This window comes from Triturus cristatus, chromosome 10 (assembly GCF_964204655.1).
Source record: "Triturus cristatus chromosome 10, aTriCri1.1, whole genome shotgun sequence".
NCBI lineage: Eukaryota > Metazoa > Chordata > Amphibia > Caudata > Salamandridae > Triturus > Triturus cristatus.
Window position 1 is genome coordinate 997621096 of NC_140593.1, and position 25070 is coordinate 997646165.

Sequence of the window (25070 nt, forward strand, 5' to 3'; positions counted from 1 at the left end):
TAGGAATGCTAGCATTGCCGTAAAGACGGGCGGATGAAGATATCATGAATGAACCCCTAAGGAATAGTAGTTCATGCATAATAGATGAGTTCTTCGAGAAATCAATAATCCTAGCTAGGGAAAGTCCCGATGGCTTAAGGGTCTGGTTTCTAAGAGCTCGTTGTGACGTTGGGATGAACAGATGTAGGTGACCATGCCTGTATTTAGATTGCACGGCTAATGCCTAAATAAGGACTGGGAATCTATGCCTAAATAAGGGCAATGCAAATTGTGCCTATATAAGGACATGATTCAGGGAAACCTATGTACGGGCATCTAGATCGAAACACAACACCACTACCTATTCTGAGTAGGCCATGGGTTGTTCTGCTTCCTTATCCTGAGACGGTTGAATGCTATAATGGGGTACTTGGTTCTTTGTAAAAAGACAATTGTGGACCCTCTAATTCTGAAGGATTCACATCCTCCATAACTAACCCAATTTCTTACAAGGTGTAACTACATTCTCAGCACTGGACCAACCTCAATTGTCCCTTAAACAGATTTTTATCAAGGTCTTCTTTGGATGGGCTTGCCGTTAGAGGTGGCGCATGTCCATCCAGGTGGGGCGGCAGGGAAGAGGTATACTGCGAGATCTGGTGGAGACAACGGACTTCAGTCACATGAATATGCAAGACAGTTAAATTGTTCTCTGGAGCAACTTGCACATCTACGTCGGATCATGTTTTCCCAACATGAAAGCGATCAGATAGACAGGGGGGTACAATAACTCCTTGTAAAACGTGCTACTCCACTATCTGCAGCCGAGTGGATTTATCAGCAATGTCTTTCTGGTGCACAAAAAGTGCAAATCTTTCACCAGTTGTAAAACTTCACGAGCTCAACATGTACAATTCTATAATAACAAATTTAAGATGGAGTGAATTCACCTCTCAAGAGACATTTTGAGGCAAAATGAGTAGATGGTCCGACTGGACCTAAAAGACGCCTACTTAATTGTTCATGTATTTCGCCCTCATTGAAAATGTCTTAATTCATACTGGAGCAGACAGAAGCATTCATTCATAGCCCTTCTCTTCAGGCTCTAGTCTGCCCCATGGTGCTTCATCAAACTCATAGGTTTGGGAGTAGAGCTTTGGAATCTGGGGCAAAACATCTCATATTGTTTGGCAAACCTTTTAACCCATTATCCACAGGTATTATAGCTCAGTGGGTGAAATGGGTAATGTCCTCTGCTGCTACTGAAGTAGATAGGTTTACTGTCACTTATGTCACAGGATCTGTCATCTAAGGGCCTGATTTAGATCTTGGCGGATGGGTTACTCCGTCACAACAGTGACAGATATCCAGTCCACCGAAATATAAATCCCATTGTAGCAAGGTGGTAATATGTCGAATGGCTGGGAGGTCTTACCATGTAATAGTAACACAATACCCAAAAGTGGACCTCAGATTCTCACTAGTAATCTTTCTCGCAGTCCTGGTAGAGTGGCAAAGAGCAGACATGGTTACTTTGGGGAACATGTGTAAAGCATTTCAAAGTACCAACATGGACGATAACCAATTGACATGACTGGTACACAATCTAACACCAATGTATAAAAATAGAGCATCATTTTATATAGACACCAAAAGATACAAGGTGGATAACCGGAGTTATCGATTTTAAAGTGTTCAAGAAATCAATACTTTGCAGAGCTGTCAAACTTTACCATTGTAATCAATTAGGAAAATGTCAGGTGACACTCAGTCACTTGCGGGGTGAATTCCATGGAACACCCTTGGAGGTGAGGTCTTGCGGGTCCACAGACCATGCTTCGACAGTCAGAACAATTTTGCCTTGCCCAGGGAGTCTAGGTGCAGAAGGAACTTGGCTGTCTTTGGTCTTGAACGGGGGCCACAGGAGCGGTCAAAAACAGTATTTGACCAAACAGTACTTGCAGAGTTAGTTCAGAGGAGCCCTTTGGAAGAAAAGCTTGGAGGGGCCCCTGGTGGAACAGCTCTACCTAGCTCCGGCGTCTCTGGTGCAAAGGTGTGCCTGGCTATCCGTGATGCTGAACGGGACTGCGGGAGCTGGCTTTACCAGGCATGCCAACAAAGCCATCTTTGGGATACAAGAACTCAACAACTGTGCCACAGGAGTGGAGGTGGGATGATGCAAAAAGTTCCTTCTGCGTGGGGCGTCGAGTGAAGCAGTAAGTAGTTGGAGAGACCACCAACAAGCTTTGGTCCTGACAAAGGTCACAACTGGGTCACTCTTCTTCCGGAGGTCCTGGGAACGCTATAGCGGGCTGAACCTCGCTGAGGTTTAGGACTACGTTTCCCAGAAGGCACCTAGCCTGTTACTGTCAGGCTGGTCCACGACAGAGCCTAACGGTCACTCCTTCTTTGGATTGTGGTAGTGCAGTTTGTGCCTGCCATCTGCAGGGGACTAGTGCCTCTAGTCCTGGGGAGTCCTGGTGAATTGCTTGCATCACAGAGGACTTCGCCTTCCTTTTGAAACTGGTCTCTGTTCTGGGATGACAGGTAGGGTGCAGGGGGCTGCTCCCAAAAATACAGTACTTTTCACATCTCATTTATGGAAACCTTCCTTTTCCTGACACAGTCTTTTTGCCCTCTTCTACTTCAGCGCAGATTTGGAGTTCTCTTGTCAGCGATACCCCTTAAATCCTGTATTTAGTGGGTGTTTAGGGGTGTGAGGGCTAGTAGCCATTGGACTACTACTCCTGCGGTTCACCCACCCCAGAGGTGACCACATACGGGGGGTGTATGTCACCAAGCTACCCAGAACCCACTATTTTTGGGAATTTTCAAGACAGCACGAGTCATCCTCTGCCGTACAGACCCACTAGCCCGCCTTAGAGGGGTGGCTAGCTTTTCGGGGTTGTACGCATCCTGTATACCTAATTTCTCACCTGCTTGCAAACATGAGTGCCTAGGGGCCTTTGTCACCACTGGTAGACAAGTCACTTACATTTCAGAGGCGGTGATCTACCACCCTGGGAGGACAGACCTCCATTCTGCCCAGGCCTTTTGAGTCACATCCTCTGGGAGTGATAGCACTCACCGGCAGGAGCTCAGACTTCTGTCTTGGAAGCAAACAGCTCAAAAAGCCCACCAAGGCACAAGGGAACTTGGTATCTCAGTGGGCAACCTCTAAGGATGCCACCTTGGTGCATGCAAGCTCACCCTCAACACGAGAATCATGTCAGGGTTGAAAAAGCACAGTCTTTGATACCAAACACGGTCACATTCAGTGGTACCATCATGGAGCTGGTTATCTTGGTTTTGTCCGGTAGCCAGTCCACGTGAACTTATGGACCGCAGGCCACTTACAGTAAACTTGAATGGTAAGGTTACTGTAGAGATATATATGTCGGTACATATATGCCTTCACCATTAAGATAATGCACCCTGCCTCCTGGGCTTGGGGGTGACTTCCAGAGTCGTACTTGAGCAAAGAAGCTGCTACTGCAAGCTGCAGTAGCAGCCCTGCATACTTTACTTTTATTCAGGATACTCAGGGTAGCACAAATAGTGCTGTAGCCCTGGTGACCCCTTTAACACCCTTGTCTGGAGTACCACTGGTACCATATACGAGGGACTTATAAGGGGGGGTTAAAGCATCTGACAATTGGGTGCACAAATTCACATTTCCTTTTGAAGAAAAGAGCCCTGGAGTCTGTTTAGCAGGCTTCAGTGCACTGTCAATGTCCTAAACCAGCATCTATTAGTCCAAATGGGTGCAAAAAGTGGGGGTACATTAGCAAAAAAAAGTCCAGTTTCCTACACCGATTATATCCTATGGAGTTAACATTACGGCAGACGGGATTTCCGTCACTGTTGTAACGGAGTAACCCGTCCGCCAAGATCTAAAACAGATCCCAAGTCTGGTCTAACTGGGATGAGCTTAGAAGAGATAATGAAATCAGCAGATTAGTCAGAATAAATTGTATTTTCAATCCAATTCTGCCAGCGTATTTAGAGGTGTTATCTCAACCTTGAACTAGAATATTTATACTATAAAATGCATAAACTAAAAATTCAAAAGAAACCTATTAGTCCATCAACTAGGTAGAGTTTACATCTTTGCAAAAAAACAACCTGGCAAGAAAGACCACAGAAGAGAAACAAAAATACAAACATGGTTTATGACCACACAATCTAAGAGAGATCCAGTTATCTTAGTAGAGAAAGCAACCGCATCAAGGAATGGAGTAATTTTATTTTAAGAATTAAAGACACAACATGGATCCAAACGCCAGCAGAAATGAAGGAATGAGAGAAGGAATCACCACAAACAGCAAACAACTGATAGCTAAGGCTTGTCATCTACAAACCTTTCTAAAACTAAGGAATAAATGATCAGTTGTGGACTACAGCACAATGGGACTTCGCTCGCAGTAAAATTGATTACCACAAATTTGAGAAAATGTAACCTGTACTCATATTTTCATGCCAAACTTAAACTTAATATTCTCAACCAGCCTCAACTGATTGATAATAAACTTACCTCTGGAGACTTAGAGGACATACACTTCCTATATTCACCTTGCAATATCACAGAATTTGAGAAAAAAAAAGGATTTAGGCATTGCACTGAATATGCAATGAAAAGCCACCACAAGCACAAATCTATTTTACCCCCTTTCTAACACCTGGAAATACGAAAGAAATATTCTGATCATCAGTAATGAAAGCCCCGGGACAATATTTTATGGTAGGAGAAGGAGCAGGAGAGAGATTTATTTCGACCCTTTGTCTTGAATGAAGGTGGATCTACTGATGGAACCACTCATGAGGATTGTTTTCGTGGTGAAGAGCTGTGACATTAGGTTTCTCATCCCAGAGCTCAAAACGCAAACATCGAAAGATCGCTGGGAAGTAAACTGAAAGACTTTTTGATGTATCCTTCTGACCTAAAGTTTAGGGACTAATTGGCTTGAGCAATAGGTCATAACACCCTCAATTAGAACTAGGAGACTGTTTGCTTCACTGATAGATTTAATAGTGGACATTAACATTGAGGCAGCACATGGAAGATGAAACAGTGGGATTTATTTGCTGAAATATTTGCTAGGTTTTATTCTGTTTATGTTAGGAGTACCTGAAAAAATTACCTAACGGATGCCTTATTATATGCAAAATAAACGTTGATAAATACAACTGACGTTAGAAGCATGTCCAAGCATTAGTCTAACTCTTTCTCACGATTTCTTCAGTGCAGCAAGAAAAACAAGCATTGAAAATGCAATACGTCTCGCCTTTGATTAAGTTAAAGCCATTTGCTTTGCTAATGGTATTGTATAGGAAAGCAAATGGCTTTAACTTAATAAAAGGCGAGACCTATTGCATTTTTAATGCTTGTTTAAAGGGGGACTCTAAGTGGGTCTCTATCGGGCTCTGTTTTGTGCCCTGCCACAGGCGGTTTGTGTTTTTTCCAGACTGCAGTGACAGAAGGCAAATCGGTGTGCGCGTGCTCACACTGCTCACTTCTCACTAGTGGAGAAGTTACGGCATGACGTCATGCCAGGTGAGCGTTGTAAGGGAAGGGAAATCCTTTAAAGAGTCATTTTCTCTCTGGATTTCCGTTCTCCTTTTGAAACTCAGGAGCAGCAACATTGTTGTGTTGTCACCGAGGCTATAAGTGGAAGCTTTTTTCAATATTATATACAAGCCATAGTTGCTCCGTATTTATCTTATGCAACTAACAACCATTGACAAAGGCAATAGCCCTTACTTGTTGTAGGTGTGATGTTACTTGTATCATATCTTGATGCAATGACAGAAACAGCAAAATACATGTTCGGCGGCACACAGATTTTTAGCTTACGTATTTAAGTCACACCCTTAATTACATTGGCCACACCTCTTTATGAGACCCAACAGTTTTTTCATCCCAATTAAAACCCTGGCCTAGACCATACCTTAGGTTATTATTACTGGAGGAGGAAAGTTGCTAATGCTCTGTAGAAGGAGAGGTGAAGTCTTCCCTTGGAAGAGCTTTTTAGTGGTAAACTCCTGGGAGGGAGACCAGTCAGCAGGTTTTGCTGTCTGGACTGCCAGAGAGCGGGCAGTCGCAGATCACAGGGAGGTGGGAGGCATACTTGTGGAATTCTGTTTCAGATGTAGGTAGGAGCTGGTGCCAAAGGATGCACCATGGTCAGGCCAGACATGTTGAAAGGCGAGTCAAAGTAGGACTATTTATCTTTGGGTGGCATCTTAAAATCACTAAGTCAGCTTAATCTCTGAACCACAAGCATTAGAGGGCTGGGTATTTGCAAGCAAATTAATAGATGTAACTATCTGTATCCGAAATATTATGACTTTAAACCATAAGGTGGTGGCCCCAGCAGAGTCCACAAAGGGCCTGGCAGTGTACACATACACCGTTAAACTGGACCACCAAGCAAGCTGGGACTTACAGGGCACAAAGAGTGCGCCATCAGCAGGGAGGCGGCATGGACCAACCGGAGCAGCACATGAGTAGGCGAGACATGCTGGAGTTGGGCCAGAAGCTGGTGGAGATGTGAAAGTGAAAGCTGGGTGTGCATAAGAGAGGCAGGGTGCTGGAATGGAGAATGTCTGGCTAGCAGAGACGGTGGGTTGATGAGAGTGCTTGCAAGGACGAACAGCAAAAGACAAGAGAATGAGTTGGGACAGGCAGGTGACCGTGAAAGGTTAAATAAAGGATGTTGTCGGTGGAGTGAGGCACTGATGAAGGGCCAGAGTCTGGAGAGGGGGGAGGCCGAGGCGAAGGAAAGGTCAAAACAGGGAAAGACTCTTGACTATCTAAACGGGACTTCCCAAGACTCTGAGCAGTGACCGGGGGTCCCTTCCAAGGAGTGGGCTTCATGCCGGAAGCGCCTCAGACTAATCAAGTGAGTGATGCCTTGTTCCAACAACTCCCTCCCCCTTCCTACCTCCACTGAGTGCATAACTGCATTTGTGGAGTCAGATTTCTGGGGTCTTGTGTGGTAAAGTAAGACCGAAGCGGAGGTTCTAACAAACTGCACCAACGCTTCTTTTATCAAACTCTGCGCATGCATCAGCTGAACTGTTGCTCATCATCGCACCAAGCAATGGGATATTCCACATCCGGGAGCCATGACCACGCGGCGGACCGTAGATAACCAGCGTGGGCACCGAGGACCTCACCATACCCCCTCCAGCACGTGGGGTGGTCTTGCAGGCTCTTTGTGCCAAGGATAGCTTCCACGCTCTGTATCCAACACTGTTATTGGCTGCTAGAGTTACCGGAGCTCAGACAGATGCCAGGGAAACAAAAGACAGGAAATTCGCCGGCAGAGGTGGTGGTATGGAGGATGTTACTGGGCGTCAGCTGTGGGGCTGGTGCTCTGAAGCGGTGTCTTATCTCCCCGGGCGCTTCCGTGGGGGCACCGCAGATTGCAGGTCTATGAGCACCCTCCGAGCTGCATCCCTCTGCCCGCCAATCACACAACACTACGAATCTGCATAATGTGCGCATCCACAGGTAGGGTGACCAGACGTCCCGGTTTTGCCCGGACGGTCCGCGTTTTTTGTGAAATGTCCCCGTGTCCCGACACTTTACTCCAATGGAGTCAAATGTCCCCATTTTAGAACAGTGTCCGGGTCGAACAAAGAAATGTCCCGGTTTTTGACTGTTCCGGTTGCGCGCATGCTCTGTTTGCACAACGCGTGACGTCACTGAGGTGAGCGCTATAGCAGGAAGGGAAATCCTTTGAAGAGAGACGTTTTCTCTTGGGATTTCCCTTCTCTTTGTCTACACAGCGCCACCTACGTCATCATGCAGCTGGTTAGAACCACCTGTGACCGGCATGACCCTGATTTTACAGCCTGCAGCAAGTAAAGCAAACATTATTTATTTTTCAGTCAACTGCGCTGAACGTAGGGGGAGTGCTTTATGGGAAGGAGTATTCTACAAACAGCAGTATCTGATTTTGACGATGACAGAATGTGCGTGTGTATATATATATATTAACTGAAAAAACCATAGGTTTCACACATGTTATAGTTAGCTGGACATTTTACTGATAAAAAACCAATGAAATTCCCCCGTTATAGTTACTGTAGGCAACTATAACTCACGCGACCGTAATCCTCTGCTGATGCTAATACTGTATTTAGACACTTATTTGCCCATGTCTTCTTCCATTAAATTTTAGCTATACATATATTACAAATATTTTTTTTTCATAAAGACACATATGTCATCAGCAGAGGATTACGGTCACGTGAGTTATAGTTGCCTACAGTAACTATAACGGGGGAATTTCATTGGTTTTTTATCAGTAAAATGTCCAGCTAACTATAACATGTGTGAAACCTATGGTTTTTTCAGTGAATTTGCAAGGTTTTTTAAATGCTAATTCCTAACTATAACGTGTGTGAAACCTATGGTTTTTTCAGTGAATTTGTACGGTTTTTTAAATGCTAAGTTACTTTACGCCATTTGTGGCGTGCGCGCCCACTTAACGCAGTTAGTTCCGTGCGCGCACTGTGCGCGCACAGTGAGCACGCGGTGCGCTTCGCGCACCGCGTGCCCACGTTACGCTAGATGGGCCATGAACGCACGATGCGCTTCGCGCACCGTGCGCACATGGAGGACATATGATGAGCATCGTTGTGACAGGTAAAATATATGTTTTGTTTGTATGTAATAAGCCATGCACAAATGGTGTCCTGCGGGCACCATTTGCACACGGGGTGGGGAGAATGTGGATATTTTTTTTTTTTATTATTATTTATTACCGTACGGTAAGCGTAATCGGCGAAATTTTTGAAAAAATTAAAATTGCCTTTTTTCACTTGGGGGATCGTTGGGGACTCCCTCGACATGGCTAGGTGCTTGGGAGCTGTCTAAACAGCCCCTTTACATGTTTTTGCACTTTGTTTTTCAACCCCCTGTCAGAGTGCGAGAGAGAAAATGGCGGCCGCCGCTTCCTGGTTTCGCCCGATTCGAATGTTTACTAAGATCTAACGGCCAATCAGAATCGCGCTCGCGCACGTCACCGTACGCGTACGGTAAGCGCACCGTAAGCTGGCTCAGATATATATATTGATTTAAAGGCTATTTTCTCAGAATCTACTGAACAGATTTACACCAAACCTACAAAAGGCACTTCCTTGACCTGAGGACTACCTCTCTGCCAAATTTCATTAAATTCTGTTCAGCCGTTCGGGCTGTAGCTCTGTCTAAAGGTCCTATGGAAAAATGCATGGGAAAAACGCGTTTTGGGACCCCCCTTTTATCTCAGCCCCCGCTTGACTAATCCCCCCGAGACTTTCAGGGTAGGAGCGGAGCTCAACGCCCCACCTATTTTGAAAATTTTGCGAGGATTCGTCGACCGGCGCCAAAGTTATTCAAAATAGAATGTTGCGGATTTCTTATGGTAAGAGGGTCCTAACTATAACTATCTACTGGCGACCGCCAGTAGATAATATATATATATATATATCAAACTCGCTAGCGATGCACTCGTTCACTTCCTCGTGGCAAAAACAAGAGCACAAACTCCTCTTCGATTGTTAACTGAACAATAAAGAAAATTGCACAATCACAATATATATACTTATCTAATAAGAAAACAAACTTGGAATTTGGTCACCAACTAAAGCAAATGTTGAGGCAAAATCTGTTTAAATGGAATTAATGGTTACTGCCGATAAAAGACCTCTGATTTGTCATCTGTAATGCTTCATCTCGGTCTTGGAGGGAGCTGTCGTAGTCCATTTCTATGTTTATTACAGCTGTCAAATGGTCCTACTTTTATGTCGATGGTTACTGCAAACCTTAGTCCTACTTCTATGTCTATGACCTGTCCCCGTTTTTTGTTTTGAGAATCTGGTCACCCTATTCACAGGTGCCTTTCTTTCCTCATAATCAGCACACACTAACATTCCGTAAGAGGACGAACTCCAATAAAATCCTATCCTAATTCCGTAAATGTTGACATAATACCTCTTTAAGTGAATTGTTTAAGCCTTAAAACGCGGAAAAGGGCATTACGATTTCCCACTGTCCGTTGGTGGGGTTGACACAGGGTGCATGTGGGAGGGGACCAGGAAGACCCGACACTCCCCCTCCTGCCTGACACCGGTGGAGGGGCCTGGATGCTGCCCCACCCCCACTCTTCCGAGTCTGGATGCGGGTGGAGCCCCAGTCCCCCCACGCCACCCTCCGCTCCGCTCCCTTTCAAGGGTTTCTCTCAGTAAGCAAATAACAAGCATTGGCATAGCCATTAGGTCTCGCCTTTGGGACCTTATAAGTGTTTAGCCATGCAACAGTTGCATAACTAAATACTTATAAGGTCCCAAAAGCGAGACCTATTGGCTATGCAAAGCGGCCGTGAAAGTGATCGCGGTAAAGCGCGGCGCGCGCGCCCGTGCACATGCACTGTAGCTCTAGGCTGGCCTGGTAGCACTTTTTGGAGCCCTCTCAATAAGTCTCGCCAGACCAGCGCATGGTCAGGCGAGACCTAAAAAGGTCTGAGTGAGAATAAAAAATTAGCTAGCATTCGCGCCAAGAATTTTCAATTCTATTAAGGACACGGAGGCGAGGATTATGCTTCTCTTTCTATTTATTGCTACTCACAGCAGCCAATGAAAACTTTTCTTATGCAAAACAAACTACATTTCCCATGATGCATACAGCAAATCACTTCCTGCAGAGCCCCATAAGAGCCAGTAACACCGGAACCAGTCCTCTTTCTTTGCTCCGAACAAAAAGTCCAATAAGTATAATAAAGTTCAACAACAGCTTCCAACGTGGAAGAAAACCAGACCAGCTGGGAAGAACGTCAAACTGCAAACAGGATTAGTCCATCTTCTTTTCGGATCCTGAAAAAACAGAGATAAACAACCCGTAATTTCTGTATAATCAGAATATATAAGCAAACGGGCGGGCAGAAAATTACAATACTGTAATTTTACCGGGTGGGATAATCCTCGCCTCCGTGTCCTTAATAGAATTGAAAATTCTTGGCGCGAATGCTAGCTAATTTTTTATTCTATTACAGGACCGGAGGCTTCGTATTATGCTAGTTTAACGCTGATTAAAAACAACAGAGGGTATATCACCCACCGGTTTATAATAAAACTGTTTAAACGTTGACTCAGACGACCAGTCTGCAGAATGCATAATATCTTGCACAGTAGAACCCAACATGAAAGACTTAGAGGCCATAGCGCCCCGAACAGAATGCGCACCAAAGACTTGAGTATCTACACCTGCTTCCTGCATAACATCTTTAAGCCATCTGGCTATGGTAGCCGCAGACACAGGTTTGTATGATTTCTGCAGAGCAATCAACAATTGTGCCACCCCATCAGGCCTGGTAGACCTGGTACATTCCTCATAAGCCTTGAGGCATTGAACCACACAAAGTTTAGCATTATCAGGAAAAGCATGATAATCCACTCTACGTGACATTGTTTTAGTTCTAGCCGTAATAGAAAACGAAACTCCCTCTGGAGTAAATACTCTACCTGTGATATCCAGAGCTTTGACATCCGAAGAACGTCTACAAGCCGCTAGGCAAAGGAACATGGCCAACTTGGCCGATAACTGTTTCCTAGACAACCTAATGTTGTCGGGCCATCTATTAAAGAGTGAAAGAACCAGCGAGACATCCCACAAAGAAGAGTACTTTGGTTTGGGTGGATTAGCCACTCTGTTACCTTTGAGGAGTTTGCAAACTAAAGGATGCATTCCGACTGGTTTGCCGTCGACCTGGGAATGGCCTGCCGATATGGCGGAACGGAAATTATTAACCGATCTATACGCCAAACCATCTGACGCTTTTTCCGACAGAAAATTCACAATATAGGGTAATCCTGCCCCCACGGGATCCACATGCTGTCCCATGCACTAACGAACCAAGCATCCCCAGGCTGAAGAATATCGCTTCCTGGTAGAGGGGGCCCACGCTTGATTGATAAAGCTCGAAGCTTGTTCCGAAAACCCTGGCATTTGCCAACGCTGCCTGAAAGTCTCCAGGCCATCAGGGACAGATGCCCCGACAGAACCATCGGGCGCGTCTCCCCCTGAGGGCCCTGGAGCATCGTCGAGGACCATGGGATCCTCCTGGGAAAGTCGCAACTCTCCTCCAGTAACAACAGGAACCATGGTTGCGACTTCCACAAGGGAGTCACTAGTATCACCTCCGCTTTCTGGCGCATCACCTGAGTGAACACTCGCGGAATGAGAATGAATGGCGGAAACGCGTAGTTCAACTTCTGAGTCCACTCCTGCGCAAAGGCATCCGTCGCCAGCGCCAGGGGGTCCGGTCTCCAGCTGAAAAACTTTGTCATTTGACGGTTCAGCCTGGAGGCAAACAGGTCGATCTCGCAGAACCCCCAACTCTCCTGCAACCACCGGACCACCCGTGGTAGAAGTTGCCAGTCGCTGTAGTCCCTGAGGAGGCGCGAGTTCCAATCCGCCACCACATTGGACTGCCCCGGAATGTATTCCGCTATGACTGAGATCTGATGACTCAGACAGTAATGCCAAAAGGCCTTCGCTATTTCCACCAGCATGGAGGACCTCGTGCCCCCCAGCTTGTTGATATAACGTACCGCCGATATGTTGTCCATCCGAAGAAGGATGCAACATGAGATCTGTCTGGGAGCTAGTGTCCGAATCGCAAATGAGCCCGCGAGGAGCTCCAGGCAATTTATGTGAAGATTTAACTCTTCTAGGGACCAACGTCCCCCTGTGGAAATATTTCCGCAGCGCGCACCCCAGCCCCAGCGGCTGGCGTCGGATTCTATGACTACCTCCAGCAGAGACCCGAAAATTGCTCTGCCATTCCACGCCTCGACATGGGCCAACCACCATTGCATCTCGTCCCTCACCTCCGAGGAAAGAGGGACTACGTCCGTGTAAGAAAGGCCCTTCTGTAGGTGCTGGATTTTGAGTCGTTGAAGGGCCCTGTAGTGTAGGGGTCCCGGAAATATCGCCTGAATAGACGACGCAAGAAGACCCACTATCCGGGCAATCCCCCTGAGCGAGACCATCTGTTTGGTCAGGAACGAGCGAAGTTCCTTTTTGATATCTCGAAGCTTGGCATTTGGAAGGCTGAGTTAGGCCGTCTGAGAATTTATGACGAACCCCAGAAAATCTATCGTCTGCGTGGGACACAGAACCGATTTTGGCTCGTTGATTACGAACCCAAGGTTCTGCAAAATACGGATGGTCATGCACAAGAGTTGAACCGCTAACTCCTGAGATTGTGCCATGATGAGCATGTCCTCCAGATAGACAATCATGCGAACCCCTTGTTCCCTGAGGTAGGCTACGACCGGCTTCAGAACCTTGGTGAAGCATCATGGTGCTGAGGAAAGTCCAAAAGGAAGGACCAAATATTCGTACCACCGGTTCCGCCATTGGAATTGAAGGAACCTGCGATGGGGACGATATATGGGGACGGACAGGTAAGCGTCCTTCAGGTCCAGCCGGACCAACCAGTCCCCCTGTTCCAGTAAGTCTGCTAGCAGATGGATGCCCTCCATCTTGAAGTGTTTGTAAGTCAGAAAGTGATTGAAATCCTTCAAATTGAGTACCAACCTGTAACCACCGCCTTTCTTCTGTACCAGAAAAATATTGCTGCAGAAACCGCGAGGGCGCTCGTTGCAAGGAGCTATCGCGCGTTTCTGCAGCAATCCTTCTATTTCTGAATCTATGAAATCGCACTCTAGTCGGGAAAAAACAAGTTGTCTGGGTCGACGAACCTGATAGGGTGTTTGGAAGAACTCCAGATGGAACCCCTGAACTGTCTGTAAAACCCAGGCGTCCTGAGAGACTTGAACCCAATTGTGATAAAACTGCTGAATACGTCCCCCCCCAATGGAAGCAGAAATAAATCTGGAGCGCTCACCTGAAGATTCAGTGGCCTGGAATCCTCCCCGATAGGAGCCTTTGTTAAAGCGCCTTTTGTTGAAGCGCTGCCTTGTGGGGTAGAAGGTGCCACCGCGGGTGGAGTCCCAGTCTCCCCTGCCGCGTCCGAAATCTCCTCTTTGAGGACCTTGAGAGTATTGACGGCCAAACGAGCGTCCCCGGCCTCGTCCGGCCCTGTTGAAAACCCCTGCGTGGAATACCCTTTTTATTCCAGCCTGCGCCTTGTCTAGGGTTGTGAAGGTGCCCACATATTTCGCGACGTCTTTAACGAATCGGTCTCCGAAGAGGTTGCCATCCGCCAATGGCCCAGGCTCAGCCGCCGCCAACTCCGTAAGATTGGAGTCCATGCGCATCAGAATAGACTTCCTGCGCTCCGTAGAGATTGCACAATTGGCATTCCCCAATAGACAGATGGCCCGCTGGGTCCAGCCTGCCAAGACATCAGAGTCAATAGTGGTACCTGATTCCTGCGCCTCAAGAGCCATCTCCAGTATTTTTGCGAGTGGGCCGACCACGTCAAGCAGTTTATCCTGGCACCCTCGCCATGCCCGGTCTATACCCTTCTTAGGGTCCTTGGCAAACTTCTTGAGGAAAGTTAGTAAATTGGGATCGATTTCGGGCGTGTCCGCCACCTTATCCGTGAGATCCGGTCGGGGGCATTCAGACCGCAGTCTGTTGCGCACCTCCTTGTCGAAGCTCTTGCGTAAGTTCTCATACAAATACGCTGCCACTTCCGGAGCAGGCAGCCAATCCGAGGATCTGGGGTGAACGATCTCGGAGGGGTTGAACGTGAAAGGTGTGGGGGTCGGCTGAGGAGTCTCCACATGCTTTACCTTCCGAGACCTCTTCTTGGGAGGGGAGTCATCAGGGGTGTCTGATGAAGTGGAACTGGTGTCCGAGTCGGTATCTTGCACCCTTTCCCTCTCTTTCGCCAGGCGCGGAAGCGACTCATAGGAATCAGAGTGGGGCCAGGACCGAGTCCGTGGATCTCCTGTCGACTCCTCAGTTGGGGAAGTGAAGCCATGACGCTTCGCGAATTTTTACAGCTGCCTAGTAATAGGCTTCAGAGCAGTCGCCAATGCCTGCTGCACAGTTCCCAGAACTGCCTTCTCCAGGGCCTTGTTGACCGACTCCTGCACGGAAGCGTCCAGGGCCTCAACAATATTATCCCCTAAGGCAGGTGTCGACACCTCTTCCTCATACAGGATATCATCCTCCTCGTAATGCACCCAATTGTCCATGGTGGAACCAAACTTATACACGTATTTGCTCATAAGGCAATAGTACAGGAGTAATAAAGGGGGAGCCAACCCACAGCACAACAGCACCGGTACCTAGCTCCTCAGCAACAGCTGTGATCAAATTATTGCAGCCCACCAGGCGTAGCGGAGCCAAAAGAGCAAGATAATGTTCAAGGAGGTGTGCGCCTTCCAGGCCCAGGTCGTTTTTGCAGCCAGCCAGGCGTCAGAAGTGCTCTCCTCATTAACACGCAGCCTGAATGGCAAAAACGAAAGGAAAAACACCTAAAATCGGGCAGTAACGACGTGCGTAGCCCAAATCCTACCAAAATAGCCCAATTGGGCTACGCACGTGGAAACACGACCTAAAAACGAGAGCGACAGGCTCCCGGCGTCACAGGCAGATCAGGGAAGCCTTCGTGCCAATCTCACACTGAACGTGCACCCGCCGAAGGCGGTGCGGTACCGGGTGCTGCACACATCCATGAAGCGTCAAAACGCTGGAAGGACAATCGCTGAGGCGGCCGAACGCAGCGTTTGGCAGCAAGCTACCGCGCTATGCAGCGGTGCCTCGACAGTGTCCAAATCAGCCTCAAAATGTCAAATATCAACACATTAACCATTAAAAGGTAATCAAAAGCGGAGCTCTCAACTTAACTGTCTGCGTGAGCAGCAAAGAAAGAGGACTGGTTCCGGTGTTACTGGCTCTTATGGGGCTCTGCAGGAAGTGATGTACTGTATGCATCATGGGAAATGTAGTTTGTTTTGCATAAGAAAAGTTTTCATTGGCTGCTGTGAGTAGCAATAAATAGAAAGAGAAGCATAATACGAAGCCTCCGGTCCTGTAATAGAATACGAAAGGAGAAAGTCCTCTACAGACACTTGTGAAACAAGGCCGGCGAGCGGCCGCACCAGCAGCCTGTTACGGGCATTGTGAGAACTGCGCACACAATGCAAGCACCTCGGCTGTCTTCTAAACATTACAGATTAAATACATTGTGTACATGCAAACACCAAATACAGATTAAGCGCTTGCAATTATCTAAATCAAGCATAATTTAATATAGATCAAACATTAATATTCCAAATACCCTCAAATACAATAACCCTTCCTTAAAAAATACACATGCACAAAAGAACACGTTTACTGCTTGTCAAACTCTCGCCAGCCACTCCTGCATACGACGCAGGGTCCCCCGGGCTTTTAAAGTGCTTGTGGTTAACGCAGCTTTTAGTTTTGACCCCGGACACTTCAGCAACAACTGAACAAGGAGCCGTACACGCAGGCGAGTTTTAAAGAAGGAACAGGTGCCTGGAGAAAATGAGGAGCCCTGCTTGATGAAATCAGGAGGCTTGCAGTAGCCGGAGGCTGCTGCCCGGAGCTCCCGAGTAGTACCGGTGAGGCAGCGAGGTGGGTGGTACTCACCTTTCCTCTTGAAGAGCTTGATGAAGGACTCATTGTAAAGCAGCTCAGTGTGGCAGCGCTGGCCGATGCGTTCGCGGTCCTTGGCGCGGGGGAAGAGATCCCGCAGCGGCAGCTTCCCACCCATCAGGCGCCGTAGCATGAGGCCCGGCCGGGCCATGCTGAGCGCTGCCTCGATGTGCGAGCGAGGACTCGTAGAGCTCCTGCAGCCGGCAGTCCATGAGCGCCAGATCTCTTGTCTTTATGGGGCCATGTGTTTTTGCTTCCCCCTCAACGCCAATTTGAGCACATCACCTTCGGTTCCCTTACATGCTTAAATTGAGAGCACGTTTAAGAAACGTATTCGGTTGGATTAGAGCTACTTACTTGAAAGTTTGCCATGCAATCTGGCTCTAACCCGTAGAATTATTTTGTCAGTTACGATGGCCCTGCGTTTTCCCATTCTCGTGGGAGCAAATTGTGAGTACAAAAATATTTGCCTTTGTGTTAGTGTTTGGCCTTTATTTGTCACAGGAGAGCACGGCTGCCGGAGTCCCCCTGTAGTCACACTCTTAGTTTATTTTAAAATAATTTAAAAAAAGTCACAGAGTAATGGTTAAAGAAGGGGCTAGGTAATGCCAAGTATGACCAAACCCATATCATCACTCACATGTAGAGTCTTGCAGGAACTTACTACGTAAAGGGTCCTACCCCTCGGATAAACCTATTTGGTTCCGTTACTCTCGACTTTGTGTTTACCAAGTGCCGATGAGAGCCACTTTTTATGTCTGGTCGGATGTCCTGCTCCGCCCTGGTCGGGCGCTGTGATGTAACTGTGACGTGTAAGCGGTGGCGCTCTTAGGATCGGTGGTAAAGAAGAGCCCGGTCAGAATAGAACTACAAGGGCCCCAGAGAATCATGAGGCTTGGACTTCAATGCATTTTTCTGTGTCTGTGTCAGTAAACATGCGTGGAGTAACGATGCTGGTTACACAGAGAAATCATTTTTGGGGGAGGGAATGCGTGCGCACATATAGCTATGTGCACGAGACACCTGAGAACACAGGTTTTCTCGAGCGCTTGGATGTACAATTATCGCTGTTACATGACCATTGGCACTTGACATCTGTGTACCCTTAAGATGGTTTTTGCACTTATTTCGGAGGTGCTTGGTTGTAAAGCTATCACTATTACATGACATCTGTGTACCCATAAGATGGTTTTAGCACTTATTTGGAGGGTGGGATTCTTTGACATCAGGTGGATGACTAACTTGGTATCGATTGTTGAATGACCTGTATCTCTCATAGCAGGAGGTGACAACAAGGTGTAGTAGTGTTATATATAATGGAGTGTACTAGTGTCATGTCAACAATTAGTGTTCCTGTGAATGCTGTTTGCGTGATCTATCTTTTTTGTACAAGTGCAGGAATGTGCTTTACGGTGGACAACTAAGAATGTCTTTCAGTTGTGGATCAACTGGCCCCACGGAATCTCATCATTGAGTCCTGATCTAGGTGTGTTAAGTTTTTAGACCCAACATTGTCCTTTTTCCAGTAATCTCTGTGTTAGTCCACTGCTGTGGTTAACTTTTTCAAACACCGTCCATTTTAAATCCTGATCTGTATGTCTCCTCTGTATTCAATGTGCTGCTAATTTGGTTTATGTCCTTGTACATCGTATAGTGCTTCTGTGTTCACTTGTACATATTTTTGCCTTTCTTGTGGTCATCAAAATTGAACTGTTGCCCGCAGGGGCATGTGATCATGTAAATGGCGTTGTTGGTGTTACAATTACTGTGATGTCTTTGTTTCCACGGGGTGGGAAGGCCTAGGATGATAGAGTTTGATTGCGTTGTGAATGGGCATATCGTACAGGAGCCGCAAGGAAAGTGTCCTTTAACTCATGGGTGGTCCCATAGTATGGTTTGTTTCCCTTGTGGGCCTCTCCAGCTGTTATTGTGTACCAATATATCCCTAATGCTCTTATTTCGTTTGAATTAGAACAAGGCTTTGTTGAAGAACAATACCTCAGGATCAGAAGAAACTGTTCAGACCTACACAGTTACAAAGAAGAATCAGAGAAACTTACTAAAACAAGCATTTGCAATGCAATAGGTCTCGCATTTATAAGAGTTTGAGCTATTGGCATTGTAAAATTACAATGCCTTTTATTTATGTTTTGGTTTTAAAACAAATAAAAGGCATTGTCATTTACAATGTCAGTAGCATAAACTCGCATAAAAGCAGTTTGTGGAGTGCAGCAGTGTGCGGCGTGCAGCAGTGTGTGGCGTGCAGCAGTGTGAGGCGTGCAGCAGTGTGAGGCGTGCAGCAGTGTGTGGCGTGCAGCAGTGTGCGGCGTGCAGCAGTGTTTCGTGTAGCAGTGCGAGGCATGCAGCACTGTGTGGCGTGCAGCAGTGTCGTGCAGCATGCAGCAGTGAGTAATGCAGCAGTGTGCAGCAGTGTGTGGCGTGCAGCAGTGTGTGCCATGTAGCATTGTGCGGCGTGCAGCAGTGTGTGGCGTGCAGCAGTGTGTGGCGTGCAGCAGTGTGCGGCGTGCAGCAGTGTGCGGCGTGCAGCAGTGTGTGGCGAAAGTTATAACGAAAGTTAATTGTTCTAAGAGGGGATGCAGGAAGTGAGGCCGAGCGCGCGCTGGCGAACGCAGTCTGCTGCTTTCAAGTCCGATGCCAGATGCCAGCTTCGCGCTTCAATGCCTCACATGCACTGGCCATAAACCGCATTCCTAAGGTCTTGTGCCCCTTACTAAATCTCTCTGAATGCGTGAGGCGGCGCACGTGCAGGAAGTAGCTGGTGGCAAATGGAATGCTCGTGGTTGTGCGCGTAACCGCCACCCGATCCGCCTGGGAAGCCTTTGGGGGCATTTTCTGAAGCCCCTACATAAGTCTTGCTGAGCGATCGCTTACGCGATAGCTAGGCGAGACCTAAAAAGTAGGGGAACGGAAGCTATAGAATTAAAGAAGTAGGGGCACGCCGTGCCCTGCCGTTCCCGCCCACTTCGACCACTGGGTGTCACCAGGTCTTTACTTGGAAGCTTTTTCAATATTATATACAAGCCATAGTTGCTGCCTATTTATCTTATGCAACTAACCACCATTGACAAAGCCAATAGTCCTGACTTCTTGTAGGTATGAGGTTACCTGAGGTATCATATATCTGGATGCCATGACATAAACAGCAAATTACAAGTCCCTACAAGTCCTGCGCACACTATGCTAAGCACTGATTTTTAGATAAGTTTTAAGCCACGCCCTTAATTACAGTGGCCACACCCCTTTGAGAGACTCCCCAGGTTTTTTCATCCCACTTAAAGCCCGAGGTAGTAGAAAGCCCGTTTATTCTTTTATTAAACACGAACGGGTGGCATCGGGCAGGGGATTCCGGCTTCTGCAAGGAGCGTTCGCGCTATGACGTCACGATGAGGGCGTGACTATCAAAAACTGGGAAAAAGCAGCGAGTCGCCTGACACATGACCTTAGCGTGAGAAACTCAAGGTCTGACACTATCTCACCGCCGCGCCGCCAGGAATCGTGTACAGCAAGGCGTCCGCCTTGGGTGTTGTACATTGCAGGCACATCCAGGGCCTGTGCGCCGCGCCTCGAAGGGAAGAAAAACAACGTGTCCCTGAGACAGACGAGCGATATGAGGGGCAGAGAGAGAGAGGCTGAGTGAAGGTGACGGGTAGGAACAAGACTGACGACAGACACAAGAGAGAAAGAAGGGAAGAAAAATGATGACAGGCAGTGAAAGAATAAAAGCAAGCATTAGCAAATCCAAAAGGTCTGGCACAAATATTCCAATACGTGTAATCACAGGCATTCACAAATGCGGTTTACGTGCGTTGCATGCACAAATGCTGTTGATCACATTTAAGCCTGCCCTACCGGCTCTGCCAATGCTGTGCAAAATTGAGCAAAAAAAGGATTGCTTTCTGTAAAATGCATTTAGGAGAAAAAGACAAACATAGTGGTGACTGTGATGCTTTTCAGGTGTGAAATAGTAATTAATGTATACCGACGGAAGTACTTTCTGGAATGGGGAATAATGAAAATCATGAGGTGAGAGGGGTATACTCCTGTGGGAGGAGCTAAAGCCAACTCTGAGTGTTTTTAAAGAATTGCTAGCAAGACGTCCTGCAGAGAGCTGTACTCTCAAGCCAGACCTAACAAAGGCGCAAAAGTGAAAGCAGGCTGGCTGGCGAGTGGTGTGCAATGTGTGCGCACCATGACGAGAGAGGAAAGCCATATGGCACCTCTGCTCGTCATTGTGCGCGTAACCGCACGCCCGTCGCCAGTGGGCTGAAGCGCTTCACAAAAGCAGATTGCATGGCGGCGCGATGCACATGATTGTGCGCGTGCTCGCCATGCAATCCGCTTTTGGGAGCACTTACAAGCCTTAGTTGCTGCCTATTTATCTTATGCAACTAACAACCATTGACAAAGCTCGCCATGCAATCCGCTTTTCGGAGCACTTTTGGGAGCCCCTTACAATAGTCTCACTTTGCAATCGCTTACGCGATAGCAAGGCGAGACCTAAAAAACTACAGGAAAAGGCGTATCCAAACATATCATTGAACAAGCACAGAAAAGAGCCCTAATAAATACTCCACGGTCGGCATTGCTCGAAAAAAATGAGAAGGAAGAAACCAATTCACTGATATGTGTCCCTACCTACAATTCCTCCTCTAATACCAAGAGAATAATTAAAAAAGAAATGGCGCATTCTCACTTCTAACCAATTGGCCTTCAACAAACCCTTGCTCTCATTCAAACAAAATAGGAGCAGTAGGGATATATTGGTACAGCGGCCCACAATAGAAACAAACCACCCTATGGGACCACCCACGAGTTAAAGGACACTTACCTTGCGGCTCCTGCACGATATGCCCATTCACAACGCAATCAAACTCTATCAACCTAGGCCTTCCCACCCCATGGGAACAAAGACATCAAGTAATTGTAACACCAACAACGCCATTTACATGATCAAATACCCCTGCGGGCAACAATATATTGGGATGACCACAAGAAAGGCAAAATATGTACAAGTGAACACAGAAGCACTATACGATGTACAAGGTCATCCACCAAATTAGCAGCACTTTATGAATAGAAGGGGCATACAGATCAGGATTTAAAGTGGACAATGATTGAAAAAGTTAACCACGGCACAGGACTAACACAGAGATTACTGGCAAGAGGACAACGTTGGGTCTACAAACTTAACACACATAGATCAAGACTCAACGAGGAGATTCCGTGGGGCCAGTTGACCCGCAACTGAAAGACATTCTTAGTTGTCAAACGTAAAGCACATTCCTGAACTTGGACAAAAAAGACAGATGAGTGAACAGTACTCACAGGAATACTCATTATTGACATGACACTAGCACGCTCCATTATACATAACACCACTACACCTTGTTGTTGTCACCTCCTGCTACAAGCGATACAGTTCACTCAACAATAGATACCAAGTTAGTCATCCACCTGATCTCGATGAAGACCCCCTTCCCCAAATAAGTGATAAAACCATCTTATGGGTACACAGATGTCATGTGCCACTGGTCATGTAATAGAGATAATAGAGATAACTGCACAACCAAGTGCTCCCGAAATAAGTGCAAAAACCATTTTATTGGTACACAGATGTTAAGTGCCACCGGCAATGTAACAGTGATAATTGTACATCCAAGTGCTCAAGACAGCCTCAATGTTCTCGGGTGACTTGTGCACATAGCTATAGTGTGGGATTGAGATTGGCCACAGGCCCTGGCCTGTGGGTGCAATAGTTATCTTAATATTTCGGTCTGCCAATCACGTCGCTCAGTAACACAGTACAGTGTCGGTCCCACGGTATGGAAACCGGCGACACTGGGGGAGAGGGTGAATAAGCCCTCTCAGCCAAGAAAATTCTATTTTTTTTTATTTGTATTCCCAAGGGAACAGGAGCAACTGTCCTGTAATCTATATTTTTTAAACTTAATTTATAGAAAATAGGTGAATGGAATTACACCAAATCACAAAAAACTGCTTTTTGAGAAACAATCCAGCTTTTGCTTATTTGGAGTTATTCTCTTCAGCCGTTTTTCCTGTGGTACCCTCTTAAAAATCCCGTGGGAAATTGCAAGGGGAAAACACGTTTTAAAACCTCCATTTTTTCCACAGTCCACGCTTTATGGATCATCCCGAAACTGTCCAGGAAGGAGCTGTGGTGAATTAACTTTTTTTCTGGAAAGTTTAGTGAAGATTTGGCAAATGTTATTAGTGAAACCAAAAACACTCTTCCTATGGAAACTCTGACATAAATAGACCTATACCGTGGTGTTCATTATAATATATATGTATCTAAAAGCTATAAAACATATTTGAGGGGAAAAGCTTTAGAGAGTTGGTGGGTTTGTAAAGTATCCATATAAAGGAGCTGTTATCCACCTAAAACTTGGTATTTATTTCCATATATATATTGGTGGTTAAATTTAGGACCAAATTATTCCATTGACCAAGTGTTAAAGTTTGCTAATAACTTTGGCACTGTTTGACGAAACTTCACACATCTTGAAAGGTAGTTTCCTAGTTACTTTAGCTGCTGTTTGGAAAAAAGGGGGGGGGCAAAACTATTTTTTTTTCATGCAAGGTCGATAGGGATTTTTCTTTTTTTTTTTTTCTTTCTTACAGGATTACTGCCGGAACTGCTTTACGGAAGATATGGCATAAAAGCTAGATCTTGGTCCAGAAAGTGACCTTATTGTAATTTGGTGCAAATCTGTTCAGTAGTTAGTGAAAGAAAGAAATGTATAGATATCTAGGGATGAGGATCCTTCGCGGATCCACCCACATGGGATTCGTGGGTACTCAGGGATCCAGGGGGAAAAGCAAAGCCCTGATTGGCTGGCCGCAACCTGAAAGGAAAGTTACGGCCACCATTTTGTTTGTCACTTGGCCTGGGGGAGGAAAAAATGAAGTGTTAAAACACATAAGGGGTGGGGATGCTGGTATCCTGACCCCATAGCACACATGGAGGGGTCCGTGAGGGACTCCTCATGGACATGAAATTGGGCCAAAAACTTTTAGGACACAATGGAGGATCCCAGATCCGCAGCCATGCGGGGCGAGGTTGTAATTAAGTACGGTAATTATATATTACTATACATGAAAAAAAAATAAGAAATTCACTGAGAAAATAAAAACAAAAGTAACAGATGTTATAGTTCGGTTGGCGTTTTATCCACATAAAACCTTCGAAATTCAGCGGTTATAGTTATACTTATCTGAAGAAACTATAACTTGTGCTGTTAAGTAACTTTAGGCCACGAGTTACAGTTTCTTAACATAAGTGAACTGATGAATTTCTATGGTTTTGTGTGAGTAAATGTCAACCTAACTATGTTGTTCCTGTAACCTTTGTTTTTTTTGGTGACTTAAAAAACAAATGTATATATATATATATACACACTATTAAACAGTTACCAGATTATATGCTCCGTGACCTCAAACGGGAGGGTTAAAACATGTATGGCTCGCCACCCGTTACAATACATTCATTTACTTTCCATATATTCTGTTTCTAGCAAGCGGATTATACAAAATAATGTAAAAAAAATTTTAATAGGGGATCGATATGCATAAGATTAATGTATTTCACCTGCTATTCCTTACAGCCATCGAAATGACCTGAAGGGACCCACGAGTGAAAATATTCACTTATGAGGGGCGCACAGTGTGATTTTGAAATCTTGGTTGCTACTCCGTTAAAGATTTTAAATGCTCAATTCAGTCTTTGCCAGTACTGCTGGACCACAACCAATGAAAGATGAAAACTCAAATACCCACCCCAGACCTGTTTTTTTTGTCATTTAGGTAATGGTTTAACTGAAGATCACACAATGATGTGGGTTCTAGATCTATGTTGCGGCTATCGCTTTTAAACCACAAAAGAACCACCAACTCTTATGTGGAAAGCTACATAACTTCAGACACATTTATTATAATGCGAGAGGAAACTTGATAATTAACACTTCTAAAAAACAAACTCTGCAAAACTGTTTAAATATTTGTTTTCAAAGCATGTTCTATGATAAACATGAGGAATGAAACCTTTAATCTGGGGCTTATCTTGTTCCATACCTTAATATCCACAAAGTTGTCTGGACAATATTTCTCCACTTCAGCTTCAAACAGAAACACTGGGTTACAGCTGCGCCTGGTGAAGGAAATATCGAACATCGAAGTTAACAAACACTGATTATTTGCAGAAAACACAGGTGCTAGAAACATATTTTTCTTTTCATGGGAAGAGATTCAGTGTTATGGCAAATAAAATTAAATAGGTAAGAAATCTATTGAAACATGTAGTAGGAAAACAAATTACTTGGATTCATTTCCATGTGCCTTGTCGCAATCCTATTAAGGATTTAATCCCAAAGATTACAATATTTCTCCTGAAAAACAAATTTATAGCTCTGGCAATCCTGCCACTGCTCAAAATAATACTGAACCCCAAAGGTAATGTCAG

General features: G+C 45.9%; 2 protein-coding genes across 2 annotated transcripts in view; both read right to left on the reverse strand.

Annotated features, from left to right (window-relative positions):
- TOP3A (DNA topoisomerase III alpha) overlaps nt 1-25070 on the reverse strand; it is a 262802-nt gene that overhangs the window by 196403 nt on the left and 41329 nt on the right. The window contains exon 4 of the mRNA XM_085628981.1: nt 24683-24758. Within this exon, the coding sequence (XP_085485107.1) occupies nt 24683-24758 (76 nt within the window). The remainder of the gene's footprint in view (nt 1-24682; nt 24759-25070) is intronic.
- LOC146796406 (uncharacterized) lies at nt 10820-16721 on the reverse strand. Its single transcript, XM_085630066.1, has 3 exons — nt 16299-16721; nt 14028-14928; nt 10820-10842 (listed from the first exon to the last, which is right to left on the reverse strand). Exons 1-3 carry the CDS (start codon nt 16719-16721, stop codon nt 10820-10822), a joined length of 1347 nt encoding a protein of 448 aa, XP_085486192.1.

Excerpts from the sequence above, each read along its gene's own strand:
- LOC146796406 (XM_085630066.1), bottom strand. The coding sequence starts at position 16,721 with ATGGCCCGGCCGGGCCTCATGCTACGGCGCCTGATGGGTGGGAAGCTG. Across the intron at positions 14,929-16,298 it reads TGCAGGAGTGGCTGGCGAGA|CGTCATGGCTTCACTTCCCC; the intron begins GTTTGACAAGCA and ends AAATTCGCGAAG. Across the intron at positions 10,843-14,027 it reads TGGCCGTCAATACTCTCAAG|GATCCGAAAAGAAGATGGAC; the intron begins GTCCTCAAAGAG and ends CTGTTTTTTCAG.